Source organism: Sorghum bicolor, chromosome 4 (genome assembly GCF_000003195.3).
Source record: "Sorghum bicolor cultivar BTx623 chromosome 4, Sorghum_bicolor_NCBIv3, whole genome shotgun sequence".
In the NCBI taxonomy this organism is placed as follows: domain Eukaryota; kingdom Viridiplantae; phylum Streptophyta; class Magnoliopsida; order Poales; family Poaceae; genus Sorghum; species Sorghum bicolor.
In genome coordinates this window covers 67,331,162-67,354,893 of record NC_012873.2, presented here as the reverse complement: position 1 = coordinate 67,354,893, position 23,732 = coordinate 67,331,162, and the positions used below count along the sequence as shown (strand labels likewise).

Below are 23,732 nucleotides of genomic sequence, written 5' to 3'. Positions count from 1 at the left end.
TTTTGAGTGTTTATGATGAAAGTAGATCGTCATGTACACCATATTTCTTGTAGTGGTAACTAATCAATGTGGAAACCTAGAAGGAAACAAAAGAATAGTAAAGATCTTGCTGGGCCTAGGCCTTCGGTCCTAGCTGGATAAATTCCTAGAACTATAATTACAATGCTTATTGTTGTGCCTAATGTGTTGCCTATGCTATGAATACAAATACTAGCAGCTTTTGTTTACTCGAAAGTCAAAAATGAAGCTGTTTTGAAATTCCATTTACAGAATTTTCAGTATAGATATTGGGCTGACAATCTGTATTGTGTTGTAGTCAATCTTACTATTTAGATAACCTGTTTTGTTATTCTTAGCCTAGAATTGCAGTAGTTTGAAGACTGTTGGTTCTAACATTAGCCGCTCAATGGATGAATTCAGCTTTCCAAGGGATCTATGGCTACACTGATACCAATTTCAATGCCATGACCATACGGTCCATACTCTTTTCTCTTCACTTATGACAAAAGCACCAATTTACAGGCACAACACGCCCTTGGGTTCTCATGCGAGGACCCGAGGCAACGATAGTGAGCGTCGATGTACGACTGCCACGTGGCAGCAACAGACTGTGACCAGTCGACCACGTTGAGTACGTGAAGGCGTTCAAACGCTTAAGAGCAAGTATAATAACAGGCTTATAGCCAAACTAATGCTGATGTGGATGAGAGAAAACACGAGAGAGATGATAGTTTGGCTCTCATGCAAGCACCAAGCTGGGCATGAACCCAAATAGCAAGTGTTGTGAAGAGGAATAGAAAAGAGGAAGTATATTAGAGACAAGTATGAGACAATTTACAATATAATTTGACTCTAATCACTTGACTTATAGTCAATTATTGACCTTGCTCTAAAGAAACCGACTGAAAGAGACCCCTTCCTCCCCTCCGTTCTCCCGATCCAAGCCATGATAGATCAAATCAGCTAGCCATAATTGTAGAGCTACGTGAGGGTAACAACTTTCGTCAAAAGAATCATGGTCTAAAATGGCTTGATTTGGAAGATCAAAGGTTTCAGAGTAATGCACCGGAAACTGAATTCGAGATTTAGAGAAGTTAAGTGTAGGCAAAGCAGTAAACTAGCTATCTTGGTCTGTAATCATGGACTCTTCGCGCGGCGCCAGGCTCAGGTGCGGGGCGCAGGCAAGCGGCAGGGCGGCAGTGACGGGTGAGGGACGCCGGCGGCACCAGCCCAGTCATAAACTCCAAAAAATGATTCGATTATGAATCTGTTTGTTTATAACCAAAAGAAAATATAAAGGACAACCTTACTACATCAATGCAGCGCGTATCAAATCTAAGTCTCGAATATTATTTTCAGTTGTATTAAAGGATCCGATGCATTGATCAAGTTTGACTTCTGTGGCTTGGCTTCAGGTTACATGGGAAACACATGAACTGTGGTAACTTGGGGTCTGTCAGACGTAGGAGCAATGTATTTGAACAGCAACTACTGCTTATGACCTAAATACTAGGCTGTTTTCAGTCATTAATTAACCTGTCCTATATCTGAAGATGCTACTGTATGTGATTGAACAAGCTCGGGATGCTTTGTCAGCAGGAGCCACCCGTGACCACCGTGTCGAGGCCTGAACCCGCGCTAGACGAAGCCATAGCCCGGGAGCGGCCGGTCTCGCTCTCGCCGTCCTAAAGCACCCTCGCGCCGACCGCGTTGCCGCAGCGTCCGAACGCCTCCAACAGAGCGTCGATTGTCGCTCGTCTGGCAGATAATGATAAACCATGACTGAAAAAAATACTGTTTGTTGTATAAAAAAATATTATTGAATGGATTGTTAGATTTGACAGCGAACACAGCGGCATCATGCGGTTGCCGACGATGAGATAGTGAGCGCCTCCGAGGTGGCCGGTTGCCGACGAACAGATGGACATGTGCATACTCACAGACGACTATTATTTTTTATTCGCATAAATAAAGTCGATAGATAGAGACACAACCAGGCTCCCTGTGTTTAACAAAAAGACAGGCTTTTCTCTATACGAGATTAACTCTGCTTTTTTATTCCAGTTTGCGATAACAGAACGAAAGACACAAGTCTCAGTCACACAAGAACAAAGATATATAAATAGGAGTCACTGCTTTTACTACGCGTGTAAACGGGAGTATTAATCATCACATCATCACTATGCACGAAATACTATAAAATCGTTCACTTATCTTTATAAGCTATATTTTTTCTATCAATCAATAGTATTTTTTCTCTCACAATAAATCAGCGAACGATACTTTCAGTCATATCTTTTCGGACAAGCACTTGTCTGATTAGTTTGTAGTAGGTACGTGAATTATTTCTCTGGGCACAATACGATATGCACATAATTAATCTATCACTGGGAGCAGTGATATATTTTTTCACAGCGACGATTGTACGGGTAACCGGATTTGCCAGGGCAGTGGGGATCGCACGCGGCTCTGCCTGCGTTGAGCACGCTGCCATAGGGCAACGACGCCGCGCCATGCAGCGCCGCCAGCACCACCCTCCGGTGCGCCTCTGAGCTCATCTGGGCCGCCGCCTGATCCTCCACCCTGCTCGTGCTGCTACGGGCTGCCGCCGCCTCCATCACCATCGTCATCGGCGGCGCCAACACCACGGGGGTGCCCATGGCGCCGCCGCTCAGCGGCACCGCTGATGCCAGCGACGCGAAGACGACGACGCTCACGCTAACTGCAACCACGGCGACGACGGCCGCCGCGCTCGGCCGCAGCACCGGGACCAACATCCGGTCGATCACCTGAGTGCCTGACCACTGCCGCCGGGGCGTCGTCGACGACGCGTTCGATCCGCACGGCGCGGCGCACGCATTTTTATATACTAGTACTGGATCGGCTCCGGCTGAGCCTGAGCGAGCGCGCGGTAGGGCGGTTCAGATTCAGAGTTGGTGGCGCGTCTCTCTCGCGCGTGCGCGCGCGGCCGGCCGGCTCGAGGTTGAACGGCGGGCCCTGTTGGTGCTGCTGCTGCCACTGCCCTCCACTCCACTAGCTAGAACATACTGTATCCTACAGCTAGCGCCGGCGCGGCCATCGTCATCATGCGTGCTCGTCTGCCACTCGAATGCTCAGCTGCGGTAGTGCTGCTACTCGAGGAAGGGTTTGAATAATATAATACTCGGTACCATACCCACATGGAAGAATGACATGAAATTTGCGTGGAAGCTTTTAACTCCTAGAATATATGTCAGTTAAATATTTTTAAGTTTGATTAACTTTATAAACAACATCAATATTTGTGACATAAAATAAGTATCTTATAAAAATATATTCTATAATAAATATAATGGTATTAATTTTGCACTATAATCTTAATATTTTTTTTCTAGAATTTTGCCCAAAGTTTTAAAAGCTTGACTTAGAACAACTCTAGAAGTTGAAGTTTTTAGCGATAGAGGGAGTAGGTTGATTAATCTGTAATGATAACAAACTTTTGCTAAAGTTTAGAGAGGTAATGTAGACTTTTTCTAATCCAAAATAGATTGGTAGATACTCCCTCTATCTCTGAAAAAAAATCAATTGCTAAAATCCGTGCCAGTCGAATTTTTAAGTTTGACTAAAGCCTTGTTTACTTCTAAAAAATTTTGTACAATAGGAATAGTAATACTTCTGTTTGTATTTGACTCAAAAGATTCGTCTAGCAAATTACAGGTAAACTGTGTAATTAGTTATTTATTTTATCTATATTTAGTGCTCCATGCATGAACGCAAGATTTTGATGTGATGGGGAATGTGAAATTTTTTGCAAAATATTTTGGAAACTAAACAAGGCCTAACTTTATCGAAAAGAGTATAAAATGAGTTGTGAAAAATATATTCTATGAAAATTCTAATGATACTAATTTTCTATCATAAATCTTAGCATTTTTTAGAAATTCGGTCAAAATTTAAATTTTTTGACTTGAAACAACTTGAAGAATTAATTGTTTTATTAGGGACAGAGCTAGTAGATACTTCAGATATGGTCCTCCTGGCTTTGGACTTGAGTGGTTACTTGGGCCAGTGGATCGGACTTGCCAGCCCATGTACGCGTCGATATGGTCCATGGCACTGCTGGCATGACACGAGTCCGATCCACCAAGGAGTGGACCGACAGAGGAAATCGATCGAGGAGCAAAACAGATCGAGCCCACGTACGTACTTACCCTCCACCAAATCGTTGGAATCGAAATTACGAACCCAATGCAAACCAAGGGGGATGAAATCGTACTCGGACCAGCTCACCTATAAACGGACCAGCTCACCGCACCGGCTCCGGCCTCTCTTGCCTTGTGTTGGTGCTACTGCTAGCTGCCGGAGCGATCCAGCAGAGCAGAGCAGCGCAGCGAGATGGCGCCGCCTCTGCCGCCGGGGCTCATGGACGACCTCATCGGCGAGATCCTCCTCCGCCTCCCGCCGTCCGACCCGGCGTGCCTCGTGCGCGCCTCCTTGGTCAGCAAGCGCTGGCGCAGCCTTGTCTTGGACCGCGCTTTCCTCCGCCAGTACCGCGTCTTCCACCGGACGGCCCCCGTGCTGGGCTTCTTCCACGACCAGCAGTGCGGGTACGCCGACGACATCTTCGTTCACCGCTTCGTTGCCACCACCACCATGCAAGCGCCCCCGTCGCTTCCCCAGCCGGCAGCAAGCGCCGGACCCTCCGGCAGCGCCGCCAAAGGCAAACAGTACTCCTGCCGTACCCTAGATTGCCGCCACGGCCGCGTGCTCTTCCACACCGTGACCGTGCTGTGGCCATCATCAACGCTCACCGTCTGGGATCCTGTCACCGGCGATCACAAGAGCTTCCCCCCACCATCGGACATCGACCCGTACTACGAGTTCACAGGCGCCGTGCTCTGCGCCTCCGCGGCCGCCTCTGACGGCGGCGGCGGCGGCCACCTCGAATGCAGCGGCGGGGGGCCTTTCCTCGTGGTTATTGCGGGCGTAGACCACGGCGAGGACTACGACGAAGACGGCGTGGCATGGGCTAGAGTCTACTCATCGGAGACTGCCGCGTGGGGCGAGGCGACCACCCTTGACGTCGAGTCCTTCGTCGACCCTGCGCAACCCAGCCTGCTCGTCGAAGGCGCGGTCTACTTCATGGTCGAGTTCGGCAGGAGAATCCTCAAGTACGACTGCCCTGTCGGTGATGAAGGCGCCGCCGCACCATGGACATGGAGACCCAGACATCATCTTCGCCGCGGCACGGGATGGCGAGCTGGGAGCCGCCACAGTGGAGGGCTACAAGTTGTACCTGTGGACGTGGGACGCTGGCGTTGGCGAGTGGGCACGTGGCAGGGCCATCGAGCTTGACATCATGATCCCAATCTCCATGGGTGACCCCTCCACTGAGTTTGATCTGGCTGGCTTTGCTCAAGGCGCTGGCTTGATTTTTATTAGTGCAAACGATGATCATCATAACATCTTCACCGTTGAACTCAAGTCTGGACAAATTACCAAGACAGGCAAGACAAGACATTACGGCAAAATGTTCCCTTTAATCAACTTCTACACTCCTGACCTGCTTGGTACTAGCTAGCAGGTTCATGCACCACATTCATTTATACACTTATACCGGTGCTGATTGGAAGACCACTGTGTTGTCGGAAGAAGCCAAGGCAGCATTGCTGATCGGATTATAATGATATAGAGAAGGAGACGTTGATTGGAAGGGAAATAGATCCAGCTTTGCGGGTATCGGTGAAGCGAGCGTGGGGATGTACGTAGTTTGGTGCTCTTGTCAGTTCTTCGTCTTTTAGTTGTCAATTCTTCTTGGAAGGGAAATGGTTCCGCACAGTGTATCGTTTTTTTGAGGCTGAACTACTCTGTAAGAATGCTTAACTGTTGGTTTTTGCAATAAATAAACCCATTGCAAGCCAATGATGAATGAGTGATCAATGGCATACTACTGTATGCATCTCAGGACGAGTTGATGCTTGTGATGTTCTGTATCAGCTATTGTCGATGAATATCTTGTTATGGTTTTTCGTCTTAACGAGGAGTCCATGACGGTCATTTTTATTGTTTTTTGCAAGGGTTTAAATTAAACAGGTAATGAAGCCGAATCACTGCTGCAAATCTAAAAAAATATTGAGAAAATTTACTGTGTTTTTTTTTACATGCCCATGCATCCTCCCTCTCCGTTCAAGCCGTGCATCCTGCTCCACTGCTCAATGCGATCATTGTTACCTGTCCCAGTCGCCGCTGCCCCGGAAGCAGGAGGACGCCCGGCGCCGCCTCCGCCTGCCACTGCGCCGGCCTTCCTTGAGGCCAGGCCACAGCTCCGCCTTCCACCTCTCCAGCGTCAGCTCCAGCTTCCTCTGCTCCACGGCGGCGCCCCTGGGGTCCAGGTGCCCGGACTGACCGACCAACTCCGGGTTGCTTCGCGCCTGCTGGCCGTCGTCCACACCCGTCTCCTCGCTGACCTTGCACAGCGACGCTGCCGGGCTCTTCATCACGAGGTCTTTGACGGCGACGGCGTCGGGCGAGCCGCCAGGCACGCCGTATAGCGGCGGCGCGCGGGCGACGTCCAGCAGCGCGACGGCCACGTTAACGATACCCTGTGGGCGGAGCGATCGCGGCCGCCGGAGCTGCAGCGCCGCCACCTGCGGGCCACCGCGGCCTCCGGCACCGCCGGGGCGCACGAACGTGCTCACCACGATGCGCGTGACGCCCAGGACGGGGTCCGTGCCCAGCCCCCCCGTGCCGCGCACCTCGACGGTAACCGCCGCCGTGTCGGAGCGCAGGAAGGCGCCGTCGACGCGGAACAGGAAGCGGTCGTTCCACGTGGGGACGGCGCCGCCCGCGAGGTCCACGCCCGTGCGCAGCTTGTGCCCCGCGTCCGCCCACGCCACGGCGTACGCGCGCACGCGGCGGCCCAGCCGGCGCCGGTGCAGGTCCTGCGCCGAGATCACGGTCACCTCAAGCAGATGCAACGGGGAGGACGGTGGAGGCCGTGATGGTGACGACAGGGGTTCGTCGACGACGTTGTCGGCCGGCGCCGACATCCCGCCGGCTGGGGATGATGGAGGTGTCCGACGAAGCAAGAAACATCAGCTATTACCAACCGGGGCACGGTCGGCTACGATGAAAGGAAAATTATAGGAGTGGTCAGAGACAAGTTTAGGCTGCTTGCAGAGTTGACCACAGCGCAGATGCTGCATATTTAGCGTTCTCCAGAGGGGATTCCTAACAGTTATTATTATTACCAGCGAAGCCAGCACCTTTGTCAGCCAGAAATGCTACCGTTTCACCAAATTTACCAGCAGGCTATAACCCCCTTACAAACAGAAGGGTCACTGGTACTGCGCACACTCAAGTTCTCAAACAAACATGATAATCATATATTCATATCACAGGAGATTCATGAAGATACCATATACTAATAACCAAAAAGAATCACAAAGGAAGCTGTAGACAATTCTGTAACCAGGGTGACAAAACTCACACTCGGACACTAGCAATCTGGCACGATACAACATTGAAAACCGACGGATTAACATCTATGAAATGACATAACCAAGCATCATATCGTTTGCCTCTCATTTAGGAACATACAATTTTTTTTGTAAAGCAACAAAAACACTAGTCTCATGAGTCATGACCCACAGCCCAGTCTAGCATATAAGTGGAGAACATATTTATTTAGAGTATGTTCACTTGAGCTTATCTGCCAAGTCTACCAGATATTCAACAATATTTTTTTTTTCAAAACAAATCTATTCAGGTTAGGAGTTTAGCACTTCAATGTCAAAAAATCCAAAGGATGGACTGGATGTCACAAGAAAACAGAACAGTATGGGAAAAAAAAAAGAACAGGAATTTACCCTCTCTGAACTTCTGAAGTTGCTGATGAACCTCCGGGGCACGTGGTGATTGTACCTCATATGGGCCTAGCGAGCTTTTATAGAGCAGACTGAAGGGTTTGTCTTCTAGTAGGCCTCATATGGGCCTCATTGGTTGGTCTGCTAGTAGGCCTCATATGGGCCTCATGCCAGCGACGAGTCGAGGACGAGATTCCCCCCGCCCCCACACACACCGCAGCACCGCGCGGGCCACGGCGAGGCGCCGCCTGCTCTCCTCTCGCCGGCGATGGAGGAGGTCGGCGCGGACGTGCCTCTCCCGCGAGAGAAGCTCTCCTCTGGACCGGTCAGGTAGCAGAAATCTGGTCTCGTCCTGTTTCGATCGCGTGGTGGATGGGATCGTGTCATCTGATCCCCGGATTCTCTGATGCGGCAGGGACGGAGGAGGCCGAGGTGGCGTCGTGCTCGTGGCCACCGGGAGCTTCAATCCTCCCACCTACATGCACCTGCGCATGTTTGGTATGCTTCGAAGCTTGCTAATTTCTGCTGCCACTTCTTTGGCACCCCTTCGGTTTGTGAGTTGTGACTAGGAGCTACCAGTGAAGTTTCTTGCTTGTCCCTGTTTGCTGTAGAGTTGGCAAAGGATGAACTCGAGCAGCGAGGTTATTCTGTGTTGGGCGGCTACATGTCTCCGGTGAATGATGCATATAAGAAGAAGGTGCATATATGGCCTCGCAGAAAGCATATGGAACTGTATTGTTTATGTTCATGTTCCCTTGACTGAGTTCAGATTTAAAAGTTATTTAGGACCTCTTACCAGCTGCTCATCGAATTCGCTTTTGTGAACTTGCGTGCAAAAGCTCATCTTTCGTGATGGTTGATCCTTGGGAGGTAACTTGAGTTTACATGCTCCCAATCGTAAGTTTCTTTGGGTTATGGTATGAATAATATGGATATTTGTCTTGTCTTGATAGGCAATGCAGAAAGGTTATCAGCGCACTTTGACCGTTCTTTCGAGAGTCCGGAACTCACTGTGCAAGGATGGTGTAGCTGACCAAGGTATGTACATGAGGATTTTTTTTTCAATGGTGTCATTTCCTTTTATATCAGCTACTAATTAATTCTTTCAGGTAGCCTAAAGGTAATGCTTTTATGTGGTTCTGACTTGCTCGAGTCATTCAGCACTCCAGGTGTTTGGATCCCAGACCAGGTAGGTATCTTGAACTTTGCTAATAATAAACTTTTCCATTCTTTTTGCAAACTTATGGCATGGTCTGTAATTGCATTTTGATTTTCCTTGATCAACTTGCTTTGATGGCATTTACTTTTGCTTCCAGGTCAGAACCATATGCAAGGACTTTGGTGTGATATGTATACGCCGAGAAGGAAAGGATGTTGGAACAATGATAGCCAACAGTGATATATTGCAAGAATGCAGGGTACAAACTTACTGTCTGACGATTTTAATGGAAGTAGAATAAGTTTCTTTACTGATGTTCGCTGTGTATGATCATTTCTGAACTCTTTTCCAGGATAACATCATTTCAGTCGATGAGATTGTGCCAAATCAGATCAGTTCATCCAGAGTAAGGTATATTCTTGCAGGCATCTGTTTGTTGATAGTTTTATGCTATTCATGTCCATAATCACTTCTTGAACAATGACGTGCTTCTATGTATGACTGAATTTCAGAGACTGCATAAGAAGATGTCTATCGATAAAGTATCTTACTAGTGATGAAGTAATTGAATACATTAGAGAACACAAGCTGTTTATGGAAACTGAAGGCGTTGATACAACGTTGTAAAAATAGTGTTGTTTGGAGGTAATTTTAGATGCTGTCTTCTTCATCTTTGAGCATATACCATATTTATAAGCAATCCACGTAATGTGAATGAGCATTGGAATATGTGGTCCTGATGCAGATTTTTCACTATTATGCAGTTAAACTCTGTAATCAACATGTATCGGCTGTGGACATCTGCCTCTGGATAGCATCTAGATCGTGCATGCTGAGCAGTTACTTAACACAAACTCAGCGAAATAAACGGTGCTGACCACTTAAATCATACTACTACAATTTGGTTAAATGTGGTTCTGGAGATTGCAGTGAGTTGTATTTTGATTAATTTTGCTCGAGTGCCAGAATCAAGTGCTACATACAACATGCAATTCTCACTCGCAGTTATATAAAAAATGCTCACCTTTACTTATTAACCAGTGCCACACGATGTTCTAAATACCAGTTCTTGCGAAATAGCAATCGTGGATATACTATCGTTTAGACAAACAAATCATATAGAAGTAAGTCTCATTTGCAGACAGTTCTGATGCATATTTAGACAGTGATGGGCTGATGGCTCTACGATACAGACTAACAAAGATATCTTGTAAGCTGTACCAGACAATTACTCATGGAACATACAAATGCCAATAGTCAATAAGATTCATCTTTTATACAACTCATCAGCTGCTTTACAAAATTTACATGTCCAAAGAGGAGCGGTTTATTACACTAAGGATTCTAATAAGTACATGGAAATTCACAGTTTGGGTACACTGAGCAGAACCAATTCTGTCTTCATCCAAAAGACTATCATAATCATCACTGGCAGCACAGATCTTGACAACATATTTAACCAGTGACTCATATAGCCAATAGTTTGCAAATGCCAGTTACTGCTGATGTGATTTGATCCTGTGAAGCTGAACCATCAGTATCTGGTATAACTATAAACTCTTTCTGCAGTTTCTAGCTTTGTTCATAGCCTGAGTTATGAAACAGCAGCTGCTTCAAGCGGCGTGTCAGCAGCAGAGGACAAGGCCTCCCTGCCGTGTGGCCTCAAGAGCGACTCCCTATCGCACGTCGCCGGCGGGAGTGGCTGGATCCCGCCGGGGTTGAGCGGGAAGAGTGTCTTGAAGTATCCTGCCATGATGGCCTCCGTGTCGCATGTCTCGGCAACCTTGGGCATCTGGTAGATGTCGCGCGTGTAGGCGTGGAGGCTGGGGTACTCGGCCAGCTTCCGCCTGGTGCACCGGAACAGGGTGTTGTACACGAGGTCGAAGCGGATGAGCGTCGTGAAGAGGCAGACGTCGGCCAGCGTGAGCCTGTCCCCGCACAGGTAGCGGGAGCCGGCGAGGTGCGCCTCCAGCTTGTCGAGTGCGCCGAACAGCTCGGTCGCCGCGGCGTCGTACGCCTCCTGGGTCTGCGCAAACCCACACCTGCAATTGTCAAATTGTTCACAGAATTATCAGTTGCTGCAGTTGATAATTTGAATCAGAGAATTCAGTTGCTGCGATTGACGATCTGATCAGGGCAATGGGGCAGTGGAATCCAGTTCTGAATATACCTGTACACGCCGTTGTTGATGCTGGGGTAGATGAGGCCGTACCAGCGGTCGATGTCCTGGCGCAGCTCCGGCGGCCACAGGTCGAGGCCGCCGGCGCCGTCGCCCACGAGGCCGCAGAGGAACTTGACGATCTCGATGCTCTCGTTGCAGACCACCTCGCGGCGCTCGGCGTCCCAGAGCATGGGCACGGAGGCCCTGCCCTCGAACCCGCCGCTCCGCAGGGTGTACACCTCTCGGAGCTTCCGCTTGCCGTAGAGCCGGTCGGGGCTGCCGGGCGTGAAGGACCACGCGCCGTCGTCCCCGGGGACGGCTACGGAGACCGGGAGGCGGGCCTCGAGACCGAGAAGCGCGCGGACGACGAGGGTGCGGTGCGCCCAGGGGCAGGGGAGGCCCACGTAGAGGTGGAGCCGGGAGCTGGGCTCCCCCGCGACGGCGGGGAAGCGGGCAGGGGTACGGGTGAAGGCGCCCGTCGACGGGTCGGACGGCGCTAGCTGCCGCATCAGGAGCTGCCACGCCGCGGTCCAGCCGTGGCGCACGGCGAGGACGAGCTGCGCCGGCGGCAGCGCGCGCCCCCACAGCACGCGGGTCAGCGCGGTGAGGGGGTCCTGTGAGGCTGCGATGCGGTCCAGCCGCTTGTTGTGGCGGCGGACGAGGAAGGGAGGCGGCGGCGGTCGCCGGAGATGGAGTGGGTGTGGCGAAGGAGATGTGGCCCACATGTCCGATTGAGTTCGACAATCGCCACTGGAGATAGAACGGCTGTCCATCTCTAGTCACCGGCGTTTAGGCGAGGCTGGGATGGGCCCGACCTGGACATCTATTGGGCCATCTGGCTGGCCCGCTGCCGCGAATAGGCCCGGGAGGAGGATGGGCTGTATAAGCATGTGCCTAGTAGCCTGACATTTTCGGTATAGTCAAATTGAAAAAAAATATCCAGTATTCTTTTCAAATTTTGAGCACATACAACTCATTTATAAATCGGGATGAGAAAGCAAAGACAAAATCAACAAGTATCTCGAATGAAGGAATCTTTTTCTTTTGAAATGGAGAGAACATACGTCAGGATGACAAAGCAAAGACAAAATCAACCAATATTTCGAATGACAATTTCCCCGGTTTCCAATTAACCAATATTTCGAATTACAGAATTTTTTCCCCTGTTTCTTGTATCTTTTTCAATGAAAACTAACAGATTCACTTGAGATTCTACACCATTCCAATGAAATTCCTGTATTCCATTCCAACACATCACAAGATTTCAGCTCTCCCAAGGAAAAGCAATGCAAAACAGCACGAGATATCAAAACTTATAACATTTAAACTCTGCCAAATGTCAGGCTAAGCAACAACTTATCGATATGGAGAGATGTCATCAAAGCTAGGAAACGATCTAGCAGCACAAACATCAAGCGGGGAAACATCTTTAGGGCCATCGAAAGCTGTCTAACTAAGAACTCTCAAGTCTCAACACAAGAAATAAACTTCAACTAGCTGCTTCCATTACACGATCGCATTTGCCGCGCTAGCAATCCTGGGCCAGAGATCAGCACACTCCTTTCCGATGGGTCCAGTGATGGCAGAACCTGCAGCATTGAAGACGTATTAGCGTATACTAAAGCGATTAGCAGCTTGCTGTATTCAGGGATGATTTTCAACTACGGCTATAGCAGAATAGTTGTAATGCATATAAACCATCAGAACTTTCAGGACTATACCTTTCATCTCTCCCTTTGGGTTCACAATCACTCCAGCATTGTCTGCAATATCACATAAACAGAACATTATAGAAGTATGAACCTTGAGGATAAAGTAAATGTGATGAACACAAGAGCAGGTAAATAAAAGAGTTGCTGACCACCACCAAATGTCTAATCTAAATCTAACAACATACAACATATGTGAGGAAGGCACCAAAAATGTCAGAAGACAGAAAATATAACTCAATTTTCATGGCATAACTAATATCAATCCAACCAAGATGCAACATTAACTCGCACGTATTCTTTCATGTTTATAAGGGGCCATAAACCTTCACCGTTAACTAGAGTTTGAATTAAAAAAACATGAGAACATGCTATTGCTGTCTGAGCAAATACATAGTAATAGGCATTGTTCCACGAATATTTTAACATGTGCCAGGAGACAGGTAACACTGCACAGCAGAAAAATGCACAATGCTGTTTAATACTGGCCAAGTCGCTTATATGCTTCCTCTTGACAAATGGCCATACTGGATGGTCACTCTTTACTATGTAAAGAAGCAACACTGTTTACAGAGCATCAAGCTTCCTAAAATCTAATAATAACTTCTTAGAATAAAGTATTCTAGAGCACAATTTTGCAGAAAACAACTATCATGTGTTGATCATCATGTTTAATAAAATTCAGAAGTAATATCAAAAATAAACGTAAGCTAAGCAGACATCACACTCTAAACAAACAAAACTAAATAAAAAAAGCCTACACAAGAGAACTGAATTCTCAATAATTTTACAAGCACACAGAAGTCAAAATGAGCAAACCATTTTGACTCAATGCATCCAGTCAGGATAAGGAAATGTACCTTCAAAGTACATGTAGACACCATCCTTTCGGCGCCATGGCTTGCGCTGCCTCACAATGACAGCTGGCATCACCTTCTTCCTAAGGTCAGGCTTTCCCTTCTTCACAGTTGCCATAACCATGTCACCAACACAGGCAGAAGGAAGCCTGTTAAGGCGCCCCTTGATTCCTTTCACAGAAATGATGTACAGGTTCTTGGCTCCAGTGTTATCAGCACAGTTCACAGTAGCTGCCACCGGTAGACCCAGTGACATCCGGAACTTGTTACCAGCAGTACCTCCACGTCCTGCAGTTCAAAGCACATTTAGACCACAGAACTCCAATACATCATTATGAAGTGTAAACTATAGATAACAAGCAGCATTTAAAGCACAGAGATGCAAAATGAATTGTATAGATGCCCAAAGTTTGTTTACAGAAAGCTTTCATCTGATTGTCCAGTAATAGAGGAGCCTAAGTAGGAGTAAATGGTAAAATAGAGAAATGTGACATGCGGCGTTTCACTTAAGATCAACTAGATTAGCTCTATAATGCACATGAAACAGGAAAACAATGGGACAATTCGATTAACTCTACACACATGAAACATCTCACTGGAGGACTAGTAGCAGCTAAACATTTAACACTAATATTGGCTAAATCACGCTGCCACCAGTCATCTAAATAGCATCATTTTTCAGTCTAAGTGTGGATCTGACTACAAGGAAGGAAGTGTAACACTTCAAGCATTAGAACTGAAACAAAATACGTATATAGAATAGCATCCGTAATAAACCACAAAGCTCAACGTCTAACCCCCACCACAAAGCTCAACGTATATCCTCAGATCTAACTACGTATCAAACTCATGCCTTGGCATCAAAATTTAGACTAATTCGTTTAAAAAGATCAATAATCCCGAACCCACCAGCTGCGACATCAGATGATCTACTCAATTACGATGGGCTACAAATAGGGCAAGGACTCGCGCATCAGAAACGAAAATTTTCAACATATAACCGGAACGATAAACTACACAGCACAAGCAGCAAACCATGCCAGAGAAGATCGTGTGGGAAGGGAGTATGGGATTTACCTCGCTTCGACATCTTGGAAGCGGAGAGGAGGAAGCGCAAGCGCGGCGCTGAGTGGCGGCGGCGCGGGGGTGGGCGGGTTGGCTCGTTTATACGGTCGCGAGGTTAGGGTTTTTGCGGCTATTAATCGATTAACCCCTTGTTATATTCTCGTTTTCATTTTCCGGTCCTCAAAGCTAGTGTGCGAGGTGCGAACCAAACAACCGAGAGATAGAAAAGGAAAATGCGTAAGAATAGGGTTCTGAGTGGAAAGTAGAAAGTGCAGATTTCTTTCCCATTAGTCCCTGAAGAAGTCAGAATTTGTGACGAAGGGACTCGAGAAATGGGGTGGGCGCACCCGGCGGTGGCCATGGAGGAGGTGCTCCGTCTGGTGCGGGGATTCGTGGACGTCCTTGTCCTTGCCGGCGGTCGCACCTCGTCGGGCGCCGCGGCTACTTGGAGCGCCGAAGAGGTCAAGAAGGCCCTCCGGTGGGCGCTCTTCTTCGAGGAGGTTAGTGTCTTTTCTGAGCCGCTTTCTTATATTCTAGAGATTTGCAGTATTTTTTTGCTACAGTTAGTATGAAGTAATGCCGATTAGTGCGTCGGAGACGTGTCTCCTGAATTGCTCGATTGTTTCTGCTTTGTGTTCAGATTTTCAAGGACCTGCGTGACTCGGGCCAGTACGAGGATTCTGCAAGAGAGCTCGATGCGGCACTCCTCGAGCTCACCTCGAGCCCCGGGTTCCCGAAGGTGCTTCTCCAAAGCTTGTATGGTGTATGTATTGATTTTGGGGGGTTTTACACGTAGTGATGTCGTGTTACATGTGCAGGGTCTTGCTGTTGTGCGTTCAGAAATGCTTTCCATGGCAAGGGTGTTGGTTGTGCGACATTTTCTGAAAGCAAAAACAGTGAGCGTGGAAAACCTTGGTGCTCTTCTTGAAGCGGTTGTTGAGATAGATATTGATGGCATTTGTGCTAATGGTGTGCACAATGCATGCCAAGAGTATGCTGAGTCAATATTGAATATGAATCTGCCATGTTTTGCGCAGACCATGAATGCTCGTGTTGGTGGACTTCCCACTAGTTCTGATGAACTGCATGCAGAATCCACGGGCCATTCACGGATTATAGTTAAAGAATTTCAGAAAACGCTGGATTCAGCATTGTGTGCTTGTTTGGCTGAGAGAGGACTGGAAACACTTTTGAACAGTGTGAAAAGAAATAGCTTGGAAAATAGTATTAATAAGCCATCCATCCCAGCGATTCCAAAGTAAGCATTCACCTTTGATATTTTGCCTTTTGTTGTCAAAATCCACATTTCTGTGTCCTTTATCTTACATGATAGCATGCCCCAGTGCCCAGTCTGAACTTACTCAATGCTATTACAACACAGAACATCGCGAATGATCGACGAGTTTCTAATGTGGAAGCAATGGAGAGCCAAGTGTTTGTCATATTTGCTTGATGAACGGATCATTCGGGTTTTAGCTGGAGCTAGTTTGATTTTTAAAGCTCCTAAAGAGCAGTGGATGAAAATATTTGAACCCTTAAAAGGTTTAGCCGAACCATGTCATAGTGGTCTTGTCGAAACTATGGTAACTACTCATTTTGGCCTTCATCTGTATACGGTTCTAGTATATAAGCTTTCTACATTGTCACATCATTACATCAACATGTATATGTTATCTTTGTAGGAGCTATGCTTGCTGGGTTCAATTACAGGGCGATGGAACACATTGATAGAGCGCTTCATATCACACACTTTCTGTTTCATTCCTATATCCAAGATGTATGCTGATCTGCACCAGTGCCTTCACAGAACTTCTCAGGAGAAATTCCAAGACGAACATCTTAATTTGGAGGTTTTTCCTATTCTGGACTTAGGATTCTGTATGTGGGAAATTTAACTCAGTGAGAAATATTCTGAAATATGGGGATTGTACCCCTCTCAACTAAGTATTTATCTGTACATCTTAAGAATAAATTCTAAGGTTCACCTAAATACTGAGCACTGTTATGTGTCTTTGTGCAAACTATCAAGGGTTTTGGAACACTTACTGATAAGAAAATTTGACACGCTATGTTGGGCCTTCTATATGTTTTATCTACAAAAAAAAATCTTTGGAACTGATTGCATAATAGTTTTATTAGTTATGATTAGCATCCCTTTCAGAGATCCCTCAGGAAATAAAATGCATAATGGGCCTGTCACAAGTCGCAATAACAATTGTTAGCAAGAGGGCATATATTTTTAATCTTGGTATCTACAATGTTTTGTTTTCTCAGACCTCCTGAAAAAATGTATCTTCATCCAAAGCATTGAACTACAGGAAAAGGATATTCTTGACTATGCAAGACAGTCAATAGAGAGTAAACCATCCTTACTGTGGCTTCTACCTCCAGTTCTTACCGCCGCAGCAATTCCACCATGGTGAGCTGACCTTTTACCTTATGGGATGGCTTTTCTTAATTTTTTGTGATCATTAATGGTAATTCCATGTTTGTAACTGATCGCATAGGTCAAGCTTGTTCCAGATATACCTTGCTCAAATAGATAAGCAATTTCATGATACTACTTCTGCAGATCGGTATGCTATTAAAAAAAAGTTACTATGAGATATGTCACATTTCAAATTCCTGTGTTAGTTATTTGTGTTAATGTTTACTGTTTTCAGAAAGTGTAAGTGCAGAGGAGATGAAATAGATCAGCATAGTAACTGTAAGTTATTCGTAATTGCAGCTGCTCCCTTTCTCAGATTTCAAATGAGATGAGCACCCAAGTGCTCAGAATTCTTCAGCTAAAGCTTGTTTTTCTTCCTTCCAGGTGAGATTACTGAAAGGATTCAGTGTCTCTACGCATTCCATATTCAGCAACTTCATTTAATGGTTCCACGATGACATAGTTATAGTTCAAGATCATGCTGAATATTACAATTTGCACGCTGATTCTGACATTTCACTTTTAAGTTTTAAAGAATGACTGATCGGCTATAGCTTCCTTGGTTGTATCTTTTACTTTTCATGTAGCATGATCAAAAACTAACTTGTGTCACTGGTATGTGTTCGTGCGTGCGTGTGTGTGTTGCCGGGGTCAGGGTGATGTTGTACATCTTTGCACTCTTCTGCTTTAATGAAATGACGCCAACTCTCCTGCATCGTTCAAGGAAAAATATGAGTGACTGATTCCCCAGCTGACTGCAAACATTGATTGGCTGAACCTGAAATAGCAGAAAATCAATTGATTCCACCTTTTTGCATGCTGGAAACAGTTGAAATGAAAAGGATATAGATTATGGCCATTTCATGCATGTAAACCTAGAGACTGAATTTGTTCTTGCTCTTTTTTGTCTTCAAGGTGAAATGGAAGACTGTTACTAGATTCACCCTGTGTTCATTCTTCTATATTTTTTTTGTGCATTCTGCACATGAAATGTACGGAATTTTTTTAGGGTGATAAATGAACTGTTTGTGATATTATATAATAATATTTTAGTGTGGATTTTCTTGTTATTTTGTTTGCAGTCCAGTTTCATCTCTTTATCTTGACTGCAAGCAGTGTTTCACATCGGCCTAAGTATGTTTTTACCTCTGTTAAAGCTGCTACCATTTCGATTCTGCAAACCAATCAATGCCTAGTTGACTTTTTCCTCATTACCTTCTCCCCTATGCTTTTAGATTCTACCTACCCCAGATCAGAACTCCAAACGTAAGTAATGAGGTGTCTGAGAACCTCTGGTTTTCTATTTCTGCTACTCTAATTGAAATTAAAAAGTGTGAGATAATGGATAATGGCAAAAGAGAAATCTAATGTAGAATGGGTCATTGTCAAGCCAGCTTGTCAATGAAAGTTTGGTACATGCCAAATCGGGTTTGTCAACTACAAGGCACATTGCTGCCAAGAGAAATCCTAGAATGCAAGCTCATTGTTGGAATTTATTATAGATGGTGCTTCATCCACACAGTTTGCTGATCAGACAATAAGCTTTGGGAAGGTAGATGCTGGTAATTTAATATAACCAGCTTTCACAATATAAACGGTTGGGTCTGTATATATCTGAGTCACTGGTTCCTGCTTGTACTAGCAACCTAATTTAACTATCTTGAGAGTTGCCAGCTTTTAAAAATTGAAGGTATACATGTTGCTCGTAGGAAAGGGTGTGCAATAGCTTGTTGGTTTCGACAATTATCATTTCTAAATTAAGAAAGCATGTTGTTCAAGTTGCTGCAGTATGGAATGGCAGTGGACTATTAGTTTGGTCATTGAAGAAAGGGGTACATGTAGCAGGTCCAGAACCATGGTCCCCACTCCAGATCTCTGAAAGGAAAACAATTGATGATTCCAGATGATGCTAACCTCACATCTATCTAAGATTTAAAGTTTAGCGGCACTTCTTTCATCGATTCCGGAGAAACGAGTAAGTAGCAACCCAGAAGCCAATTTGAGCTTACTCTTGTTGCAGTTTGTTCTGTCTGTTTTTTCACTTATGATCCCTTTCTTTGATGTTCTATTTCCCTTGTATTCTTCGTTGCATTTATTAACTCTTTTCATAAACTAATTTATTAGGTGTATCTTGCTCTAATCAGTTTTCTGATACTTCTTTACTTTTATCTCTTATCTTTATGTTTAAGGAGCGGTTTAACTCCGCAATTCATGCTAGATGTCTTTTGTCAATCCTTTGCAGTTTGCTCTCTATTACATCATGATTACAATCTTTAGTTTGCCTGCAGCCACTTTTTTTTTCTCTCCTATTGTTTTCTTAACATGATTGATAAACTAAATCTCTGCACTTGGTGAATGATATGAATGAAGCTTCACTTGAACAGATTAAACTGATGGGTACTGCATGCAGCCATACATCAACCATGAATAGGCTTCACAGTGGAAGAGTTCCCCCATGTCTTTCATCAGCTATAACATTAGTACCAGCATTCTCAGAGGTGTCATTTCCTAGTTTTCCAGAGCAGAGATTATCTTTTGTTGAAAGGGAACTGCCTATTAGTTCTGTCACTTCATTTGACACTTCTATGGCTGCACCTGATACCATGTCAACACATTTAGCTTCCAGTTTCACCAACGAATCACCTAATGGGCAGCTTTGTTCTGGATCATATGTTACTGAGCCATGTGATCCTGATACTCCATTGCTAGCAACACATTCATCATTAATGGGTAATTCAAGGCCTTTGGTGATGGACTTTCCAGAAATATCTGAACAGATATGTTCGAACCAAGAACAGCTCCTAGGTTTATTTGATTATCCAGCAAGTGTCGATTGTTCCAAATCGAAAAATGTGACCACGTTTGGCCAACAAGTTCAAGCCACCATTACAGTCGATCCTAACACTCACCTTACATCACAAAATGAGTGGTTCTCATCTGGGAGTCCTATGCAGCTTCAGAAGAATGTAGGTTCTGCTGAATCTGTGCTGAAGGTATCTGGATATATGTTTGGTTCATGCCATGGCCTAACTATTTCATTACTTCTTCTCCTTAGTTTTATTCTGTATTTGTACTACCTGTAAAACAATATGATATGATCTTTATCAGTGAACTTAATTTGAAAACTAAAGTAGCGGACTTCTTCTTGCAATGTCGAATGCAGTTAAAGACTTAAAGTTATTCCTTGTTTGTAGACAGTTGATGCAAGAAGTGCAACACCTCAAAATTACTTATTCTGCCATACTCAGAGGAGTGTACCAGATCCTTTCAACTGTGACAGACTTGGCGCTGACAGCCTCCCTTCTTCAAACACTGCTCCAAAGCCAAGGTTGCGCTGGACACCTGAGCTCCATGAGCGTTTTGTTGATGCTGTTAACAAGCTTGGTGGGAGCGAAAGTAGGATACTGATGTTTCTCTCTAACATTTGTGTTACATTTTTCTTACTTGGACATTCAAGTGCAAGTCTCAATTTTTTCAGTCACGCTGCGAGTCGCCTTACCCTTGTCAGCAGATAATTTTGTTCCTTCTCTTTGTTCCTGCAGAAGCAACTCCAAAAGCAGTCCAGAAGGTTATGAAGGTCGAAGGATTAACTATATACCATGTAAAAAGCCATCTGCAGGTTTCAATTTGTTGCTTCTAAGTTCTCAGTGCCTTTTTTCTTTATCATGCTTGTCTTTTTACTGACAGACATGTTTATTGTTCTACAGAAGTACCGTACAGTTCAACATCGTTCTGATGGTCCGTCCATCTCTCTTTGTTGTAATATCAGTTTGAAGGCATCCTGCATCATACGTATATAAGGAGCATATAGGACAATGCAGTCAAATTATTATTTGGCAAATTGAATAAAGTTATAATTTAATGATTGCTTCTCCTTCCTAACAGGTGTGTCTGGAAGAAGCGGCAAAGCAGATGAAGATTCCATTCCACAATCGAAGTGAGATGACTTTTACTTGACATCAAGTCTTTCCCAGCTTCTACTTTTACATAGTCCATATGTTGCCCATTTTTGTAAACAGTGATGCATAAGATTTCACCTATTTACCTGACTGGGTTAGTTTTTAGTTACCACCTATTCACCTATTTTAGGTCCAAAAATATGTTTTCCTTTCTTCAAGGGCATGAACTTATAGTGAAGTTTCCTTTTAAGGTTCAGTTCAGATTTAAAATTATGCCTACTGCAGAGGCAAAGGGAACGTTGAAGGAGTAATGGCTCAGATTGGCTTGCAGAAACAACTTCATGAACAACTTGAGGTATGTTCTTTAAAAAAAGATATATGCTGATTGAAAGGAAAATGGAACTGCCAGGAGAAAAGAAAGAGAAGGCATGCCGCCTCGTGCACCCACTTATATTTTTCCTTTACACAGATCCAAAGAAAGCTGCAGCTGCAAGTTGAGGAACACAGCAAGTACCTTGAAACGGTGATTGCCAAGCAAAAAGAGAGCCTTAAAAAGCTCGGAGCGCTACGAGGCTTTAGAGATCAAGTGCGTCAGATTTTGAAAGACGGCGAAGCACCTGAAGAATGGACACATTCAGCACAACAGAGGTAGTGAGAAATGGAATGGTTGTGGAACTCATTGCTCCAGCACGCGCGAGTCAGAGCCTAATTCTTTTTCAGATAAGAGTTACAGCAACTTATCCGTTTCTTGCGGATATTACTCTGAAACTACGTTTTGTGTCAGTGAGACTGCAATTCATGGTTCATCGATTGAGAGTCAACACAGCGACTTTGGCATCACAAGCTTAGTCATGCTTGTCACATCGTCTTGTTGTTGCACTTTGAGAGTTTGAGTACTGTCAACAACATAGCAAAGACCAGAGTACATAACATAGTGGTGTGGTAGGATAGGTTTCATTTCAATACACAAATAGAGGATCATCCTACACAGATCCAAATGTTATTTTCACACATGAACATCGCACACTGACATTGCAGCGGAGCTGGGTTCTTCTAAATAGTGAGAATCTGGCATTTCAGGCTGCCTGGGGAATCCTCATGTACGGCTGAAGAAACTGCAGCCAGACAGGAGAAGGCAGCGCCACCGGCTTCTTGATCTCGTCGGCGTTGTTGTACAGGTCGCCGTGGCGCAGCACTTCCAGCATCTGGTTTTGGTTTTGCCATGGACAGGACAGACCAGCAACTCGTGTCAGCAACGGATTATGGTAGCAGAGTTGGAGTTAGAAACATCTTACTTTGGTGATGACGGAGAGGTCCGGCGGGCAGGCCCCGCCATGGAGCGTCGCCGCCAGCGCCGTCGCCGCCTCCTCGTGGTCGTGGACGACGACGATCTCGGCCGCCTGGGCTTCCACCTCGCCTCCGGCCACCAGGGCCTCGTCGGCGAGGCCGGCGTACGGCAGGCCGGAGTGGCACGCCGCGCAGTCGTGCTGCATGAACACCTTGTGCCCGCCACGCGCCCTGCTCGAAGCACACGCAGCCAGCAGCAAACTGACTCAGAAAACCACGGTGGAGTGGAGGCTAGCTAGCTACGAGCTTACCCGTCCTGTGGTGACCACGGGTAGGCCGGGCAGGCGGCGCCGTCGGACGCCGACGCGACGGTCGCGGCGCTGAGGAAGCCCGCCGCCACGCCCACGGCCGTGCCGCAGAGCCGGCGGGTGCCCGTGGTTCGCAGGAGCTCACGCAGGAGGCCCATCGCCGCCGCGGCCATTGCGCCGGATTCGCGGTCGCGGCAGGAACTCCGGTGGCCGGCTGGTCAGCGGTGAAGTGGTGGTGAGTGCCGCCTGTGGTTGGTGGAGCTCGATGATTTGTAATAATCCCTCCACTGCCAGTGCTCTGCGGATAAGAGGGCCGTGGCCGTGGGCATGTGTGGCCATGTGAGAGACTGAGAGCTGCTGCTGCTGGCTTGGAGTTCGGACTGGCGGAGTGACGATGTCCTTATCGAATTTACTTATCATTTAGTATTATTTTTTTTGTTTCACTGAAGATCGTCGTTGGAACCACCCGGACCAATGGACCAGCTTGCCTGCTGGAAGGAGGCGGCATTACTGCAATTCATAATTAGCTACGTCGTTGATCTTTCCTGGTGATCTTTTGTACTAGGGTCCAAAATAGAGAAAAAGAAAAGGCAACTCGGTGTCACAGCAGCCTTATTGGGCTGGCACACGTGCATGCATATGCTCTCCTTCCTGTCACAAGCCTTGTTGGGCCGAAGCAACCCAGTCGGGGTGTTTGTGATTGGGCCTGGTGACACGACACGATCTCTCTTGTACACTGCGGCCAGCCCAAACAATGGGCGCTGGTTGGTTTTACTTTTACTTTGACGGCACTGCTGTCATTGCATGCGGTAGCTCCCCGCCACGGCCCGGACAGGAACCGCTGGCAGTTGCTCGTCGGCATTTATTTTTATTATTATATATACACGCCGTGGCCTGCGCTGCTACGACTGTGACCACGCAACGCTGCAAACCTAGCTAGTAGCCTAGACTCCGTACCCCAGGGCCCGGCCATGCAGCAGCGGGTGCACGACATCAGTGGGGCACGAGGCCACGA

At 46.3% G+C, this 23,732-nt stretch overlaps 8 protein-coding genes across 13 annotated transcripts; 3 read left to right on the top strand and 5 right to left on the bottom strand.

Annotated features, from left to right (window-relative positions):
- On the bottom strand, positions 1,337 to 3,079 carry LOC110434862. The gene is made up of 2 exons (XM_021459624.1): positions 3,049 to 3,079; positions 1,337 to 2,896 (listed from the first exon to the last, which is right to left on the bottom strand). Exons 1-2 carry the CDS (start codon positions 3,077 to 3,079, stop codon positions 2,385 to 2,387), a joined length of 543 nt encoding a protein of 180 aa, XP_021315299.1. The 3' UTR covers positions 1,337 to 2,384.
- On the bottom strand, positions 5,501 to 7,066 carry LOC8084703. The gene has a single exon (XM_021459414.1). The coding sequence runs from the start codon at positions 7,026 to 7,028 to the stop codon at positions 6,207 to 6,209; it is 822 nt and encodes a 273-aa protein (XP_021315089.1). The 5' UTR covers positions 7,029 to 7,066; the 3' UTR covers positions 5,501 to 6,206.
- LOC8056434 (nicotinamide/nicotinic acid mononucleotide adenylyltransferase) lies at positions 8,019 to 10,040 on the top strand. The gene is made up of 10 exons (XM_002454725.2): positions 8,019 to 8,174; positions 8,260 to 8,342; positions 8,456 to 8,541; positions 8,631 to 8,714; positions 8,798 to 8,882; positions 8,954 to 9,033; positions 9,161 to 9,262; positions 9,356 to 9,414; positions 9,516 to 9,648; positions 9,768 to 10,040. Exons 1-9 carry the CDS (start codon positions 8,113 to 8,115, stop codon positions 9,628 to 9,630), a joined length of 756 nt encoding a protein of 251 aa, XP_002454770.1. The 5' UTR covers positions 8,019 to 8,112; the 3' UTR covers positions 9,631 to 9,648; positions 9,768 to 10,040.
- On the bottom strand, positions 10,246 to 12,311 carry LOC8056433 (glutathionyl-hydroquinone reductase YqjG). Its single transcript, XM_002452982.2, has 2 exons — positions 11,174 to 12,311; positions 10,246 to 11,045 (listed from the first exon to the last, which is right to left on the bottom strand). The coding sequence occupies exons 1-2, from the start codon at positions 11,935 to 11,937 to the stop codon at positions 10,598 to 10,600; spliced, it is 1,212 nt and encodes a 403-aa protein (XP_002453027.2). The 5' UTR covers positions 11,938 to 12,311; the 3' UTR covers positions 10,246 to 10,597.
- Positions 12,469 to 14,943, bottom strand: LOC8084702 (60S ribosomal protein L23). The gene is made up of 4 exons (XM_002452981.2): positions 14,808 to 14,943; positions 13,734 to 14,018; positions 12,886 to 12,927; positions 12,469 to 12,753 (listed from the first exon to the last, which is right to left on the bottom strand). The coding sequence occupies exons 1-4, from the start codon at positions 14,818 to 14,820 to the stop codon at positions 12,671 to 12,673; spliced, it is 423 nt and encodes a 140-aa protein (XP_002453026.1). The 5' UTR covers positions 14,821 to 14,943; the 3' UTR covers positions 12,469 to 12,670.
- On the top strand, positions 15,010 to 18,293 carry LOC8084701. The gene is given in 10 exon segments (XM_021459411.1): positions 15,010 to 15,295; positions 15,436 to 15,534; positions 15,614 to 16,053; positions 16,177 to 16,378; positions 16,478 to 16,645; positions 17,114 to 17,214; positions 17,303 to 17,371; positions 17,459 to 17,502; positions 17,608 to 17,655; positions 17,658 to 18,293. Coding segments are annotated over 10 exon segments (1,368 nt in total). The 5' UTR covers positions 15,010 to 15,127; the 3' UTR covers positions 17,687 to 18,293.
- Positions 18,449 to 22,180, top strand: LOC8056432 (protein PHOSPHATE STARVATION RESPONSE 2). Of its 6 annotated transcripts, XM_021459413.1 has the most exons (8): positions 18,449 to 19,198; positions 19,594 to 20,216; positions 20,418 to 20,619; positions 20,766 to 20,842; positions 20,931 to 20,961; positions 21,109 to 21,160; positions 21,408 to 21,477; positions 21,592 to 22,180. In XM_021459413.1, the coding sequence occupies exons 2-8, from the start codon at positions 19,617 to 19,619 to the stop codon at positions 21,772 to 21,774; spliced, it is 1,215 nt and encodes a 404-aa protein (XP_021315088.1). In that variant the 5' UTR covers positions 18,449 to 19,198; positions 19,594 to 19,616; the 3' UTR covers positions 21,775 to 22,180. The 6 variants fall into 6 exon arrangements, 3 of the variants coding, with proteins under 3 accessions (XP_021315088.1, XP_002454768.2, XP_021315087.1); XR_002452380.1 differs by having other exon boundaries at positions 18,449 to 20,216; positions 20,766 to 20,824; positions 21,374 to 21,477; positions 21,592 to 21,669; XR_002452379.1 differs by having other exon boundaries at positions 18,449 to 20,216; positions 21,380 to 21,477; positions 21,592 to 21,669.
- On the bottom strand, positions 22,031 to 23,094 carry LOC8084700 (cytochrome c1-2, heme protein, mitochondrial). Its single transcript, XM_002452980.2, has 3 exons — positions 22,721 to 23,094; positions 22,418 to 22,640; positions 22,031 to 22,327 (listed from the first exon to the last, which is right to left on the bottom strand). Exons 1-3 carry the CDS (start codon positions 22,888 to 22,890, stop codon positions 22,199 to 22,201), a joined length of 522 nt encoding a protein of 173 aa, XP_002453025.1. The 5' UTR covers positions 22,891 to 23,094; the 3' UTR covers positions 22,031 to 22,198.

What these genes read in the sequence shown, in the direction of transcription:
- LOC110434862 (XM_021459624.1), bottom strand. Translation starts at nt 3,079, where the DNA reads ATGGCCGCGCCGGCGCTAGCTGTAGGATACA. An exon ending in GGCGCTAGCTGTAGGATACA is followed by an intron (nt 2,897 to 3,048) that starts GTATGTTCTAGC and finishes GCGCTCGCTCAG; the next exon opens with GCTCAGCCGGAGCCGATCCA.
- LOC8084703 (XM_021459414.1), bottom strand. Translation starts at nt 7,028, where the DNA reads ATGTCGGCGCCGGCCGACAACGTCGTCGACGAACCCCTGTCGTCACCA.
- LOC8056434 (XM_002454725.2), top strand. Translation starts at nt 8,113, where the DNA reads ATGGAGGAGGTCGGCGCGGACGTGCCTCTCCCGCGAGAGAAGCTCTCC. An exon ending in CATGCACCTGCGCATGTTTG is followed by an intron (nt 8,343 to 8,455) that starts GTATGCTTCGAA and finishes TGTTTGCTGTAG; the next exon opens with AGTTGGCAAAGGATGAACTC. An exon ending in ATCAGTTCATCCAGAGTAAG is followed by an intron (nt 9,415 to 9,515) that starts GTATATTCTTGC and finishes ACTGAATTTCAG; the next exon opens with AGACTGCATAAGAAGATGTC.
- LOC8056433 (XM_002452982.2), bottom strand. Translation starts at nt 11,937, where the DNA reads ATGGACAGCCGTTCTATCTCCAGTGGCGATTGTCGAACTCAATCGGAC. An exon ending in ATCAACAACGGCGTGTACAG is followed by an intron (nt 11,046 to 11,173) that starts GTATATTCAGAA and finishes TGACAATTGCAG; the next exon opens with GTGTGGGTTTGCGCAGACCC.
- LOC8084702 (XM_002452981.2), bottom strand. An exon ending in TGTCTACATGTACTTTGAAG is followed by an intron (nt 12,928 to 13,733) that starts GTACATTTCCTT and finishes GTGATATTGCAG; the next exon opens with ACAATGCTGGAGTGATTGTG. An exon ending in CCCAAAGGGAGAGATGAAAG is followed by an intron (nt 12,754 to 12,885) that starts GTATAGTCCTGA and finishes TCAATGCTGCAG; the next exon opens with GTTCTGCCATCACTGGACCC.
- LOC8056432 (XM_021459412.1), top strand. Translation starts at nt 19,584, where the DNA reads ATGAATGAAGCTTCACTTGAACAGATTAAACTGATGGGTACTGCATGC. An exon ending in CTGCTGAATCTGTGCTGAAG is followed by an intron (nt 20,217 to 20,417) that starts GTATCTGGATAT and finishes CCTTGTTTGTAG; the next exon opens with ACAGTTGATGCAAGAAGTGC. An exon ending in ATGTAAAAAGCCATCTGCAG is followed by an intron (nt 20,843 to 20,930) that starts GTTTCAATTTGT and finishes ATTGTTCTACAG; the next exon opens with AAGTACCGTACAGTTCAACA.
- LOC8084700 (XM_002452980.2), bottom strand. Translation starts at nt 22,890, where the DNA reads ATGGCCGCGGCGGCGATGGGCCTCCTGCGTGAGCTCCTGCGAACCACG. An exon ending in CCGTGGTCACCACAGGACGG is followed by an intron (nt 22,641 to 22,720) that starts GTAAGCTCGTAG and finishes TGCTTCGAGCAG; the next exon opens with GGCGCGTGGCGGGCACAAGG. An exon ending in ACCTCTCCGTCATCACCAAA is followed by an intron (nt 22,328 to 22,417) that starts GTAAGATGTTTC and finishes AACCAAAACCAG; the next exon opens with ATGCTGGAAGTGCTGCGCCA.